At 45.9% G+C, this 12,747-nt stretch overlaps 1 protein-coding gene across 1 annotated transcript in view; it reads right to left on the bottom strand.

Moving 5' to 3' along the window:
* SLC30A9 (solute carrier family 30 member 9) overlaps positions 1 to 12,482 on the bottom strand; it is a 201,967-nt gene extending 189,485 nt beyond the window's left edge. Inside the window, exon 1 of the mRNA XM_082243525.1 lies at positions 12,295 to 12,482. Within this exon, the coding sequence (XP_082099651.1) occupies positions 12,295 to 12,394 (100 nt within the window). The 5' untranslated portion in view covers positions 12,395 to 12,482. The remainder of the gene's footprint in view (positions 1 to 12,294) is intronic.
* Between the last annotated feature and the right edge of the window lie 265 nt (positions 12,483 to 12,747).

Genomic DNA, 12,747 nt, shown 5'->3' on the forward strand with positions numbered 1-12,747 from the left:
AAGTCTCTTTTTTTTTTTTAAATACAGTAATAAACATGTTATACTTACCTGCCCTGTACAGTTGGTTTTGTACAGAGCAGCCCTGATCCTCCTGTTCTCGGGTCCCTCTTCTGTGCTCCTGGTGCCTCCCTCCTACTGAGTGCCCCCACAGCAAGCAGCTTGCTATGGGGGCACCCGAGCCGAGCTGCAGCTCCGTGTGTCCATTCAGAAATGGAGCTGCGGCCTGGCCCCACCCCCTCTTTCCTGATTGGCTAACTGAATTTTCATTGCCAGCCGTGGGAGCCAACGGGGCCACCGCTGTGTCTCAGCCAATCAGGAGGGAGAGTCCCGTATGGCTGAGGGACTTGTGGACATCGCTGGACAGAGATGGGCTCAGGTAAGTATTAGGGGGTGCTGGGGAGGCTGCTTCACAAAGAAGAAACACAGCGCCTGGTTTGATCCAATATATAGGGGATGCCTGTGCTTGCACCTCAGCAGCTCCTTTAGGGACTCCTGGGGTAAGAGTCCTTTCAGTATAACAGGGAGGGAAGGGAGTGCTTCTGGTTGAGGCTATCTTGTAAAGTCAGAAATGAATTGTATTATAAATAACAATACCATAAAGGTGAGGATATCGTAAGTAAAGCTCCACTCCAGGAAGAATTCAAGTTGATCCAGTTTATTAAGGCAATAAAAACCTCAATAAAACAATGTTGGTGTTAAAAGGTCCCTGTAAAAGTGTCAGGCTGAGCCCATGTACTTGCCCCACTGTATTGATGTTTGTATTGCCTTAATAAACTGGATCAACTTGAATTCTTCCTGGAGTGGAGCTTTACTTATGATATCCTCATTTACAGTGGGTACGGAAAGTATTCCGACCCCCTTAAATTTTTCACTCTTTGTTATATTGCAGCCATTTGCTAAAATCATTTAAGTTCATTCTTCTTCCTCATGAATGTACACATAGCACCCCATACTGACAGAAAAACACAGAATTGTTGACATTGTTGCAGATTTATTAAAAAAGAAAAACTGAAATATCACATGGTCCTAAGTATTCAGACCCTTTGCTGTGACACTCATATATTTAACTCAGGTGCTTTCCATTTCTTCTGATCATCCTTGAGATGGTTCTACACCTTCATTTGAGTCCAGCTGTGTTTGATTATACTGATTGGACTTGATTAGGAAAGCCACACACCTGTCTATATAAGACCTTCCAGATCACAATGCATGTCAGAGCAAATGAGAATCATGAGGTCAAAGGAACTGCCTGAAGAGCTCAGAGACAGAATTGTGGCAAGGCACAGATCTGGCCAAGGTTACAAAAAGATTTCTGTTGCGCTTAAGGTTCCTAAGAGCACAGTGGCCTCCATAATCCTCAAATGGAAGACGTTTGGGACGACCAGAACCCTTCCTAGAGCTGGCCGTCCGGCCAAACTGAGCTATCGGGGGAGAAGAGCCTTGGTGAGAGAGGTAAAGAAGAACCCAAAGATCACTGTGGCTGAGCTCCAGAGATGCAGTCAGGAGATGGGAGAAAGTTGTAGAAAGTCAACCATCACTGCAGCCCTCCACCAGTCAGGGCTTTATGGCAGAGTGGCCCGACGGAAGCCTCTCCTCAGTGTAAGACACATGAAAGCCCGCATGGAGTTTGCTAAAAAACACCTGAAGGACTCCAAGATGGTGAGAAATAAGATTCTCTGGTCTGATGAGACCAAAATAGAACTTTTTGGCCTTAATTCTAAGCGGTATGTGTGGAGAAAACCAGGCACTGCTCATCACCTGTCCAATACAGTCCCAACAGTGAAGCATGGTGGTGGCAGCATCATGCTGTGGGGGTGTTTTTCAGCTGCAGGGACAGGACGACTGGTTGCAATCGAGGGAAAGATGAATGCGGCCAAGTACAGGGATATCCTGGACAAAAACCTTCTCCAGAGTGCTCTGGACCTCAGACTGGGCCGAAGGTTTACCTTCCAACAAGACAATGACCCTAAGCACACAGCTAAAATAACGAAGGAGTGGCTTCACAACAACTCCGTGACTGTTCTTGAATGGCCCAGCCAGAGCCCTGACTTAAACCCAATTGAGCACCTCTGGAGAGACCTAAAAATGGCTGTCCACCAACGTTTACCATCCAACCTGACAGAACTGGAGAGGATCTGCAAGGAGGAATGGCAGAGGATCCCCAAATCCAGGTGTGAAAGACTTGTTGCATCTTTCCCAAAAAGACTCCTGGCTGTATTAGATCAAAAGGGGGCTTCTACTAAATACTGAGCAAAGGGTCTGAATACTTAGGACTATGTGATATTTCAGTTTTTCTTTTTTAATAAATCTGCAACAATTCTGTGTTTTTCTGTCAGTATGGGGTGCTATGTGTACATTCACGAGGAAGAAGAATGAACCTAAATGATTTTAGCAAATGGCTGCAATATAACAAAGAGTGAAAAATTTAAGGGGGTCTGAATACTTTCCGTACCCACTGTATATGGTATTGTTATTTAGAATATACAGTAAAACCTTGGATTGCGAGCATAATTTGTTCCGGAAACATGCTTGTAATCCAAAACACTCTTATATCAAAGCGAATTTCCCTATAAGAAATAATGGAAACTCAGATGATTCGTTCCACAAGTCCTTCAGTTTATAGTCCATATACAAAGATTATAGCAATGTGATAGGTTGTGTATCCATAAAATGTCCATCCACAATATGCAGCCTTCCCAAGGGGATTAGAAGCAAAATCTAGCAGAGCTACAGAATATAAGAAAGATAAGAGGCGCATCTAAGTGCAGCAATATGGTTACATTTAATGAAGGTTCAACATTTAGCAACTCACATGGAATGCAGGCATCCGGGGTAAAGCTGTCCACATAGACCATCTTCTGAACCACCGGCTCTCACCTCTGTCAGTCTGCAATCGTGACCGGGAAGAATAGCCTGCAGTAGAGTGATCTGAAAGTGAGGCTTGGAATCACTCGTGGAGTGCAGTGTGGAAGGGATGATGAAGATGGCTGTGCAGAGGATGGTCTATGTGGACAGCTTTACCCCAGATGCCTGCATACTTAGATGTGCCTGTTTTATTCATGAACCATGCGAGTTGCTAAATATTGAACCTTCATTAAATGTAACCATATTGCTACACTTAGAGGCTCCTCTCTTCTTTTTTATACATGACGCTACTTGTATATCAAGTCAAAATTTATTAAAAAAAATTAGCTTGTCTTGCAAAGCGCTCTCAAACCAAGTTACTCTCAAACCAAGGTTTTACTGTAATTAATTTGTGACTTTACAAGACAGCCTCAACCAGAGGCGCTCCCTTCCTTCCCTGTGGTTATGCTTCACAAAGAAGGCCTTTTATCCTAATGCATAGAACGCATTAAGATAAAAAAAAACTCCTGTCTTTACAATTCCTTTAAAGTGGTTGTAAACCCACTTTAACCACTTAAGCCCCGGAAGATTTTACCCCCTTCCTGACCAGGGCCTATTTTGCGATTCGGCACTGCGTGACTTTAACGGACAATTGCGCAGTCGTGCGACGCTGTGCCCAAACAAATTTGACGTCCTTTTTTTTCCACAAACAGAGCTTTCTTTTGGTGGTATTTGATCACCTGTGCGGTTTTTTGATCATGCGCTATAAACAAAAAAAGAGCGTCAATTTTGCAAAAATAACAATATTTTTCACATTTTTTTTATATGAAATTCCCCCCCAAAAAAAATGTAGAAATCAAAATTTTTTAACATTTTCGGCCAATTTGTTTTATGCTACATATGTTTGGTAAAAATCGCAAAAAGCGTATTTTGATTGGTTTGCGCAAAACTTATCACGTTTACTAACAAAGGGAAAGATTTTTGTCATTTTTTTTTTAACGCGTAATGGCGGTGATCTGCGATTTTCTTTTGCGGTACTGCGACATTGCAGCGGACAGATCGGACCCTTGACTGACATTTTTGACACTTTTGGGGTTACCAGTGACATTTCTACAGTAATCAGTGCTATACATATGCACTGTTACTGTAAAAATACACTGGTAGTGAAGGGGTTAACTTTTTTTTGAGAGGGAGGGGGCTGTGTGTGTCCCTAGGGGCGTGATTCTTACTGTGATTGGCTGTGGCTTGAGATGTATGAACAGTGATCAACGGTCCTACATAGTAGAACCATATGATCACCATTCATACACCGGGGAGAATGACAGGCGGCTTGTTTACACTAGCCGCCTGCCTTTCTCCCTCTCCACCGACGATCGCGAGTGATCGGCGGACGATCGGGTCCGCCGGTCACACACGCGGGGGGGGGTCCGTGACCACTCGGGAGCGGGGGGCACGCGCTCGCTCCCTAGACCCTCACAGGCTAGCGACGTAGTACTACGTCGCTCTGCCTGCAAGGGGCTGACCGCCGCAGTAAATAATCGTGCGGCGGTCGGCAAGTGGTTAAAGACTTTAACCTATAGGTATGCCTACATTAAGGCTTACCTATAGGTGCTATAAAATATCTCCTAAACATGCACCGCTTAGGAGATATTTACAATGCATGCAGCCGATGATGTCATCGGCGCATACGCTCTAAAGAAACGGCCACCCGTGCCATTCCTTAAGAGCCCTGTGCTGTGAACGGCGGCTCCCGTGCGCATGCGCGGGAGTGATGTAATCGCGCCTCCGGCCAATCAGATGGCCGGAGGACGCGATCCAGGAAGCAGGACGGCCGAACATGTCAGCCGTCCTGTTGGCACTGCAGGGGCTTTGTTTTTAGGTAAGTACTTCATAATGAGCTAGTATGCGATGCATACTAGCTCATTATGCCTTTGTCTTTACAGGTTTTTTTTCACATTTGTTTTCAGAGGGTTTACGTCCTCTTTAAGTCCAAGGAAATGCATGCCACCTCTTGGATTGCCTATGTTATTTACAGCTATAGCTACACTCCAGACCTCGGACAGGAGAGACACTGTCTTCTCACACATAGCAGTTCTGCCTATTTCTTCCCTCCACTCCACTGTTCATTCACAGAAGGCTTTGTATGTGGTGAATAGGTTCACATAATACAGAGCGATCTAGGATTGGGGAGGAAGCAGAGGAGAGTGGCAAACACAATGGCTGCATGCAAGTCACCAGAAAGTGACCTGAGACCAGAAAGTCCAGCTTCCTAGAGCAGGAAGTATAGCAATAGCTGTACTCACGATGTTCAGTAAAAATATCAATTGTAAAATAAAGAGAAGTCCATGGGGTGGCACGCACCTTGTTGGACTTAACCCTTGACAATCCATACCTTTTTACAATTCCTGGAGTTCAGCTTGACATGCAGTGCAAGAAAGGCAAATTCTGTGCAGAAAGTTTTTTTTTTGTTTTTTTCTACAAAGTTGTTAATTTATAGGATATTTCTAACACACAGCATTGACATACTGACAAATAAACCCCAAAATACATTCTGCCACTCGTCCTGAGTATGGCAATACCACATGTGAGACTTCACAGCCTGGCCACACAGAGGCCCAACATCCAAGAAGCACCTTCAATCGTTCTAGGGGGCATAAAATTACACATCTAATTTCCTGATTACCTATCAGATTTTGGTGTGACAGGTAGACCAGCTAATCAGGCCACTGATGATGGCAGCATTGGTGTGACAGGTAGACCAGCTAATCAGGCCACTGACGATGGCAACACTGGTGTGACAGGTAGACCAGCTAATCAGTCCACTGATGATGGCAGCATTGGTGCGACAGGTAGACCAGCTAATCAGGCCACTGACGATGGCAGCATTGGTGTGACAGGTAGACCAGCTAATCAGGCCACTGATGATGGCAGCATTGGTGTGACAGGTAGACCAGCTAATCAGGCCACTGACGATGGCAGCATTGGTGTGACAGGTAGACCAGCTAATAAGGCCACTGACGATGGCAGCATTGGTGTGACAGGTAGACCAGCTAATAAGGCCACTGACGATGGCAGCATTGGTGTGACAGGTAGACCAGCTAATCGGGCCACTGATGATGGCAGCACTGGTGTGACAGGTACACTTGCTGCAATCAGGGCACTGGCAGGTGGTTCTGTGTGTGTAACAGTGGGATTTCACAGTAAATCACAGTGGAATTGCTAAACTCACAGATCCTGGTACAGACCTCTCTCCTTCCTCTCACATGTGGTCTGTATGGGAGGATGGAAAACCGGTAACAGCAAATTACAAGCTATGGTTTATATTTTATGATCCACTGCAATTGGACAGAGTAATCACATAGTAAAAGGCCGCTCTGATTGGCCCTTTACCCTGATCTGTGATGAGCCAAGGCACACAACCAACACAGGTTGCGCTACTGAGCGTCCCTGGGGGTGCGCACAAATGGCAGGAGAGGGGAGAGGTCATAGGACATGCACCTGGAATAAGAAAGCACCCGCCTGGCTGTATTATTACAATAGGCCAGGCACAAAGAAAAAGTGACACTAAACTTTTTTCAAGTATGTTTTCTACTGCTCTCAGCTTCCAAATTCAATTTTATTTTTGCAGTTGTGATCCAACTTCCTGATAGAGGGTGGCTACGTTTGTTCTCCATGGTCCTACTGTATGGAGGACTCTGGCTACTGTCTCTTGCTTGCTCCAGGAACGGTCGATGGAGTACTGAGTATGGGATGTTTAGTGTGCATAGAGCAGTGCAAATTACTGCAATTAAAGTGATATTAAAGTCTCCGTTATTTAAAAAATAAAAACATGTTAGACTTACCTGCTCTGTGTAATGGTTTTGCACAGAGCAGCCCAGTTCCTCCTCTTCTCAGGTCCTTGGCTGGAGCTTCTGGAGCCTCCCTCCTGTTGAGTGCCCCCACAGCAAGAAGCTTGCTATGGGGGCACCCACGCCACTGCTCTGTGTGTCCATTTAGACATGGAGCCACTGCCTTAGCCCCACCCCCCCCCTCTCCTCATTGGCTCATTGACTTTGACAGCAGTGGGAGCCAATGGCATCCGCTGCGGTCTCAGCTAATGAGGGAGAGTCATGGACAGCCGAGCCTCTTGTGCAACATCGCTGGATTGAGATGGGCTCAGGTAAGTATTAGGGGGCTGAGGGGGGGCTGCTGCACACAAAGTTTAAGATCGATGAATAGAATGCATTAAGATGAAAACCTCCTGCCTTTAGAACCACGTTAAAATGCACTGCTCATTTCAAACAGGAAATAAAAAGGAAAGGTCAAGGGGTTCACAGAGAACGTTACAAAGAGGCAAAAAAAAAAAAACACATTAAGAAAAAAAATGTTATAAATAAAATTGGGAAATAACTAAGAAGTAAATAAGTTGTTTTGGGGTGTCGTTAGTTAGGAAGGGGCAAATTCTGTAGGATGTTGCAGAGGTTAAGGCAGCAAGATTTAGCCAGTGATTGGATGTGGGGGCTGAAGGAGAGGTCAGAGTCTAGGATTACACCCAGCACCCTGGCATGTGTGGATGGACCAATGGTTGTGCTGTTGGTCTCCATGGTAAAGTCATGGAGCGGGGATCGGGGGAGGAGGAAATATTACAAGCTCAGTCGTCTGAAGCCCCGTACACAAGCAACGTTTGTCGGCCGACCGATTGTCCGACTTTTGTCCAAGTTGTGTTTGGTTGGTTGGAATGCGCCTAGACTGCACAAAAATTTTCTCGGCCAACAAAATTCTACTTCAGAAGTGATGTCATGTGTTGGTTTCTTTTCTTTGTGTTTTTTCTTCACTGAGCATGCCCAGTCTTGCTCATCGGATTTTTCCCCGTCGAAATCTGTACTGACTGCACGAAAATCGGCCGTGTGTTGACGGCCAACAAAAATTTTATAGTCTGCACACCAGATTTTTTTCAGCCGAAAAGTCGGAGTTGGTTGTCGGAAGCATCATACTAACAAGCCGAAAATCGGCAGATTGGACGTTGGCCGAAAATTCACAGCCAATTATCGACGCGTGTGTACGGGGCTTTAGAAAGAATGAGTTTGAGGAAGTGGTGTGACATCCATACTGATATGTTGCTCAGTAAGTTTGTTATGCGCGAGGAGATTGAGGCGGTGAGTTGAGGAGTTGAGAGATAGATCTGGGTGTCGTCAGCACAAAGGTGGTAACGGAAACCATGGGACGTTATCAATTGGCCCAGGGAAGAGGTATATAGAGAGAGAGAGAATAGGAGGGGCCCTGGGGCAGAGCCTTGGAGTACCCCAACAGAAAGAGGAAGAAGACATGTTGTTGTATGCGACACTGAAAGTGTGCTGAGATAGGTAGGAGGAGAACCAGGGAAGAGCAGAGTCGTGGAGGCCAAGGGAGTCGAGTTTGAGGAGGAGTGGGTGGTCAACTGTGTGGAAGGCAGCAGAAAAGTCTAAGAGTATGAGTATGGAGTACTGGCTATTGGTGAGTTTTAGTAGGCAGTTTCTGTGAAAATGTTGTGGACAGAAGCTGGACTGTAGGGCATCCAGAAGGTTGTTGTCAGTAAGGCATTAGTCATGCACTCCACAAATCTGGCCTTTGTAGATGAGTGGCTACAAGAAAGCCATTGTTGAAACAAAGCCATAAGAAGTCCAGTTTGTAGGTTTGTGAGAAGCCATGTGGGGGACACAGCAAACATGTGGAAGACGTTGCTCTGGTCAGATGAGACCAAAATTGAACTTTTGGCCTAAAAGCAAAACATAACATGTGGTGGAAAACTTACGCTGCACATCACCCTGAACACACCGTCCCCACTGTGAAACATGGTGGTGGCAGCATCATGTTGTGGGGATGCTTTTCTTCAGCAGGGACAGGGAAGCTGGTCAGAGTTAATGGGAAGATGGATGGAGCCAAATACAGGGCAATTGCAGAAGAAAACCTGTTGGAGTCTGCAAAAGACCTGAGACTGGGGCAGAGGTTCACCTTCCAGCAGGACAACGACCCTAAACATACAGCCAGAGCTACAATGGAATGGCTTAGATCAAAGCAACTTCATGTGTTAGAATAGCCAAGTCAAGGTCCAGACCTAGATCCAATTGAAAATCTGTGGCAAGACTTGAAAATTGCTGTTCACAGGCGCTCTCCCTTCCAAACGGACAGAGCTTGAGCTGTTTTGCAAAGAAGAATGGGCAGAAAATTCACTCTCCAGATGTGCAAAGCTGGTAGAGGCATCCCCAAAAAGACTTGCAGCTGTAATTGCAGTGAAAGGTGGTTCTACAAAGTATTGACTCAGGGAGGCTGAATACAAATGTACGCCACACTTTTCTGATATTTGTAAAAAAAAACTGAAAACCATTTATCATTTTCCTTCCACTTCACAATTATGTGCCACTTTATGTTAGTCTATCACATAAAATCCCAATAAAATACAATTACGTTTTTGGTTGCAACATGACAAAATGTGGAAAATTTCAATAGGTAAGAATACTTTTTCAAGGCATTGTATGCTTTGAAGCAGAACTAAAAGCGGAACTAAACCCATCAAATTTTTTAAAAAGCAGTTACATGCCGAGAATGCTAACTGTCACATTTGATTGTCTCTCAACCAAACCGTCAAACCATCAGATGGCTGGTGTCATAAATAATCACATGTGCAGCACCATGGCAGTTACAGATCAAACAGAAGCTAAGATGGCAGCTTCCTTGGCTATAAAGGTTAGGAGGGTTCCCAAACCCACTAATGCCCTGTACACACTATCAGATTATCTGAAGACTTTAGTCTGCAGACTTACCAAAACCATATAATATGAGGTCAAACCTAAACACTTTCAATTTGTATGCAATCCGGCAGGCCCTTGCACTACATAGAAAAGGTAAATCTGAAGAAAAAAGTCTTCAGATAATCTGATAGTGTGTACAGGGCATTAGGCCTAGTTCACACCATGTGCAGTGGTGTCCGTTTTTCTGTATGTGTTCTTCAAGGGCACAGAGAAAAGAATTGTTCTCCATGCGCCCAGTTCACCTCACACCTCTAGTATCACAGGAGGATTTTTTCTGCGCAGGAATCTGCAACATGTATGTAGTTTTCTGCAAAACAACATAATGGTGTGAATAGGGCACATAACTGACACGTATGAATACTATTGACAACGTGCAGAAAAATAAAAACTTAGGAAACAGCGCATGAAAACCGAGGAAAACTCGCGTCTCTGAAAGTGAAATCTGCAGTTTTTCCACTCGTTTTTATGCATGTACGGGGTGATGAGCTCTGAATACCAAGTTTTAACATATATACGCACACCCACGTATACACACACCCATCCACGTGTACACACACATCGACATGTACACACACCCACCCACCCATCCACGTACACACACACACACCCATCCACGTGTACACACACCAATCCACGTACACACACCCATCCACGTGTACACACACACACACCCATCCACGTGTACACACACACACCCCCATCCACGTGTACACACACACACACCCCCATCCACGTGTACACACACACCAATCCACGTACACACACCCATCCACGTGTACACACACACCAATCCACGTACACACACCCATCCACGTGTACACACACCTATCCACGTGTACACACACCTATCCACGTGTACACACACACACACACCCATCCACGTGTACACACACACACACACACACACACCCATCCACGTGTACACACACACACCCATCCACGTGTACACACACACACACATCCACGTGTACACACACACACACCCATCCACGTGTACACACACACACACCCATCCACGTGTACACACACACCCATCCACGTGTACACACACACCCATCCACGTGTACACACACACCCATCCACGTGTACACACACACACACCCATCCACGTGTAAACACACACACACCCATCCACGTGTAAACACACACACACCCCCATCCACGTGTACACACACACACACCCCCATCCACGTGTATACACACACACACCCCCATCCACGTGTATACACACACACACATCCACGTGTATACACACACACACATCCACGTGTATACACACACACACATCCACGTGTATACACACACCCATCCACGTGTACACACACACCCATCCACGTGTACACACACACACACACACATCCATCCACGTGTATACACACACACACACCCCCATCCACGTGTACACACACACACCCATCCACGTGTACACACACACACACACCCATCCACGTGTACACACACACACACACCCATCCACGTGTACATACACACACACATCCATCCACGTGTATACACACACACACACCCCCATCCACGTGTACACACACACCCATCCACGTGTACACACACACACCCATCCACGTGTACACACACACACCCATCCACGTGTACACACACACACACACCCATCCACGTGTACATACACACACACACCCATCCACGTGTATACATACACACACACACACACACACACACACACACACACACACACACACCCCCCACGTGTGTATACACACACACACACACACACACACTCACCCACATACACACACCCATCCACGTGTACACACACACATCCATCCATCCACGTGTTTACACACACACGCACTCATACATCCACATGTACACACACACACACGCACCCATCCATCCATGTGTATACACACACACACACACACACACACACACACTCATCCACCATCTAGAGCGGACAATACCCAGTACAATCTGATTGTACAAAACTCTTTAGATCTACCAATAGGTATGAAGTAGAAGGGTCTGCCTGATTGGATAGATGAGGAATGTAGGGATATTACAGAGTTTTGGTGGATCTACATTTGACTGTACAGACAGAGCTTTAAGGTCATCATACAGGTTACCATCTGACCAGTAATACTTTCTTTATAGGATTAAACTATAACTAAAGGCAAACCTTTTTTCTCACATTCTTGGACAGAGTGCAGAGGGATGATGACACCGGTCAGTGTTTATTGTTGTCTGTTCCCCGGGTAGGGAGATTCACCCTCTTCATTCATCCTGTTTACTCTTATCACCAAAAATGAAAGGGAAATAAAGACCCAACATTTGGGATGTCCCCAGAACAGGAATAGAGGGGAAATCTTTTTTCATTTGTTTAGCAAAATAAAAACCCCAGTGGTGATTAAATACCACCGAACAAAAGTTCTGTCTGTCTTATCTGTGATAAAACTTTAGTGTGAGTACAGTGTTGCCTGACTGAGTAATTGTCATTCAAAGTGTGACAGCACTAAATGCTGAAAACTGGCCTGGGCAGGAAGGGGGTGAAGATTCCCAGCACTGAAGTGGTTAAATAAAACATAAAGTGGGATATCTATGAAGCAGTCTTGTGGATCTGTAGGTTGGAATGAAGTTAGTGATGTCAGCAGCCTGGGGGTAATGACAGACATTGTATGGCCTCTCCCTCCTTCACCCATCACCTACTCACCATGGCAGGCCGTCCCAGGGCTCGCTCTGACCGCATGAAGCCGGAGGTAGAGCCTGCAGAGTGAGGACCAGCCCCGGCTCTGGGCAGACACCCCCGCCATCTATCCGCTGATCTCTCCCGGCGGATAAGTCTGCTCATACAGAAGTCTGTGTACCTGTCAGCAGCCCCGCTCACTAGAGAACACACACGCTTCACAGCTTTGTCTCCAGTGCGGCAGCCATCTTCCCGGAGAACGGCCACGGCTTTCCAGGCCATCGGTCTTCATAAAAATGGCTCCACCGTGTACAGTATAATGGAAGAGCCGTACGGATGCTACTACTGTACGGAGTGTTATCCTATCTCTTGTAGACGGGGGCGTCAGTGTTTGTGGACGTACTGCACATGTGACATTCCGCAGGACTTGTCCACCAATCAGAGAGTCAGGAAGTTCTTCAGCAGTCAGACATGGTTTTC

The sequence above is a fragment of the Pelophylax lessonae genome (assembly GCF_965119305.1).
Source record: "Pelophylax lessonae genome assembly, chromosome: 1".
Classification (NCBI taxonomy): Eukaryota; Metazoa; Chordata; class Amphibia; order Anura; family Ranidae; genus Pelophylax; species Pelophylax lessonae.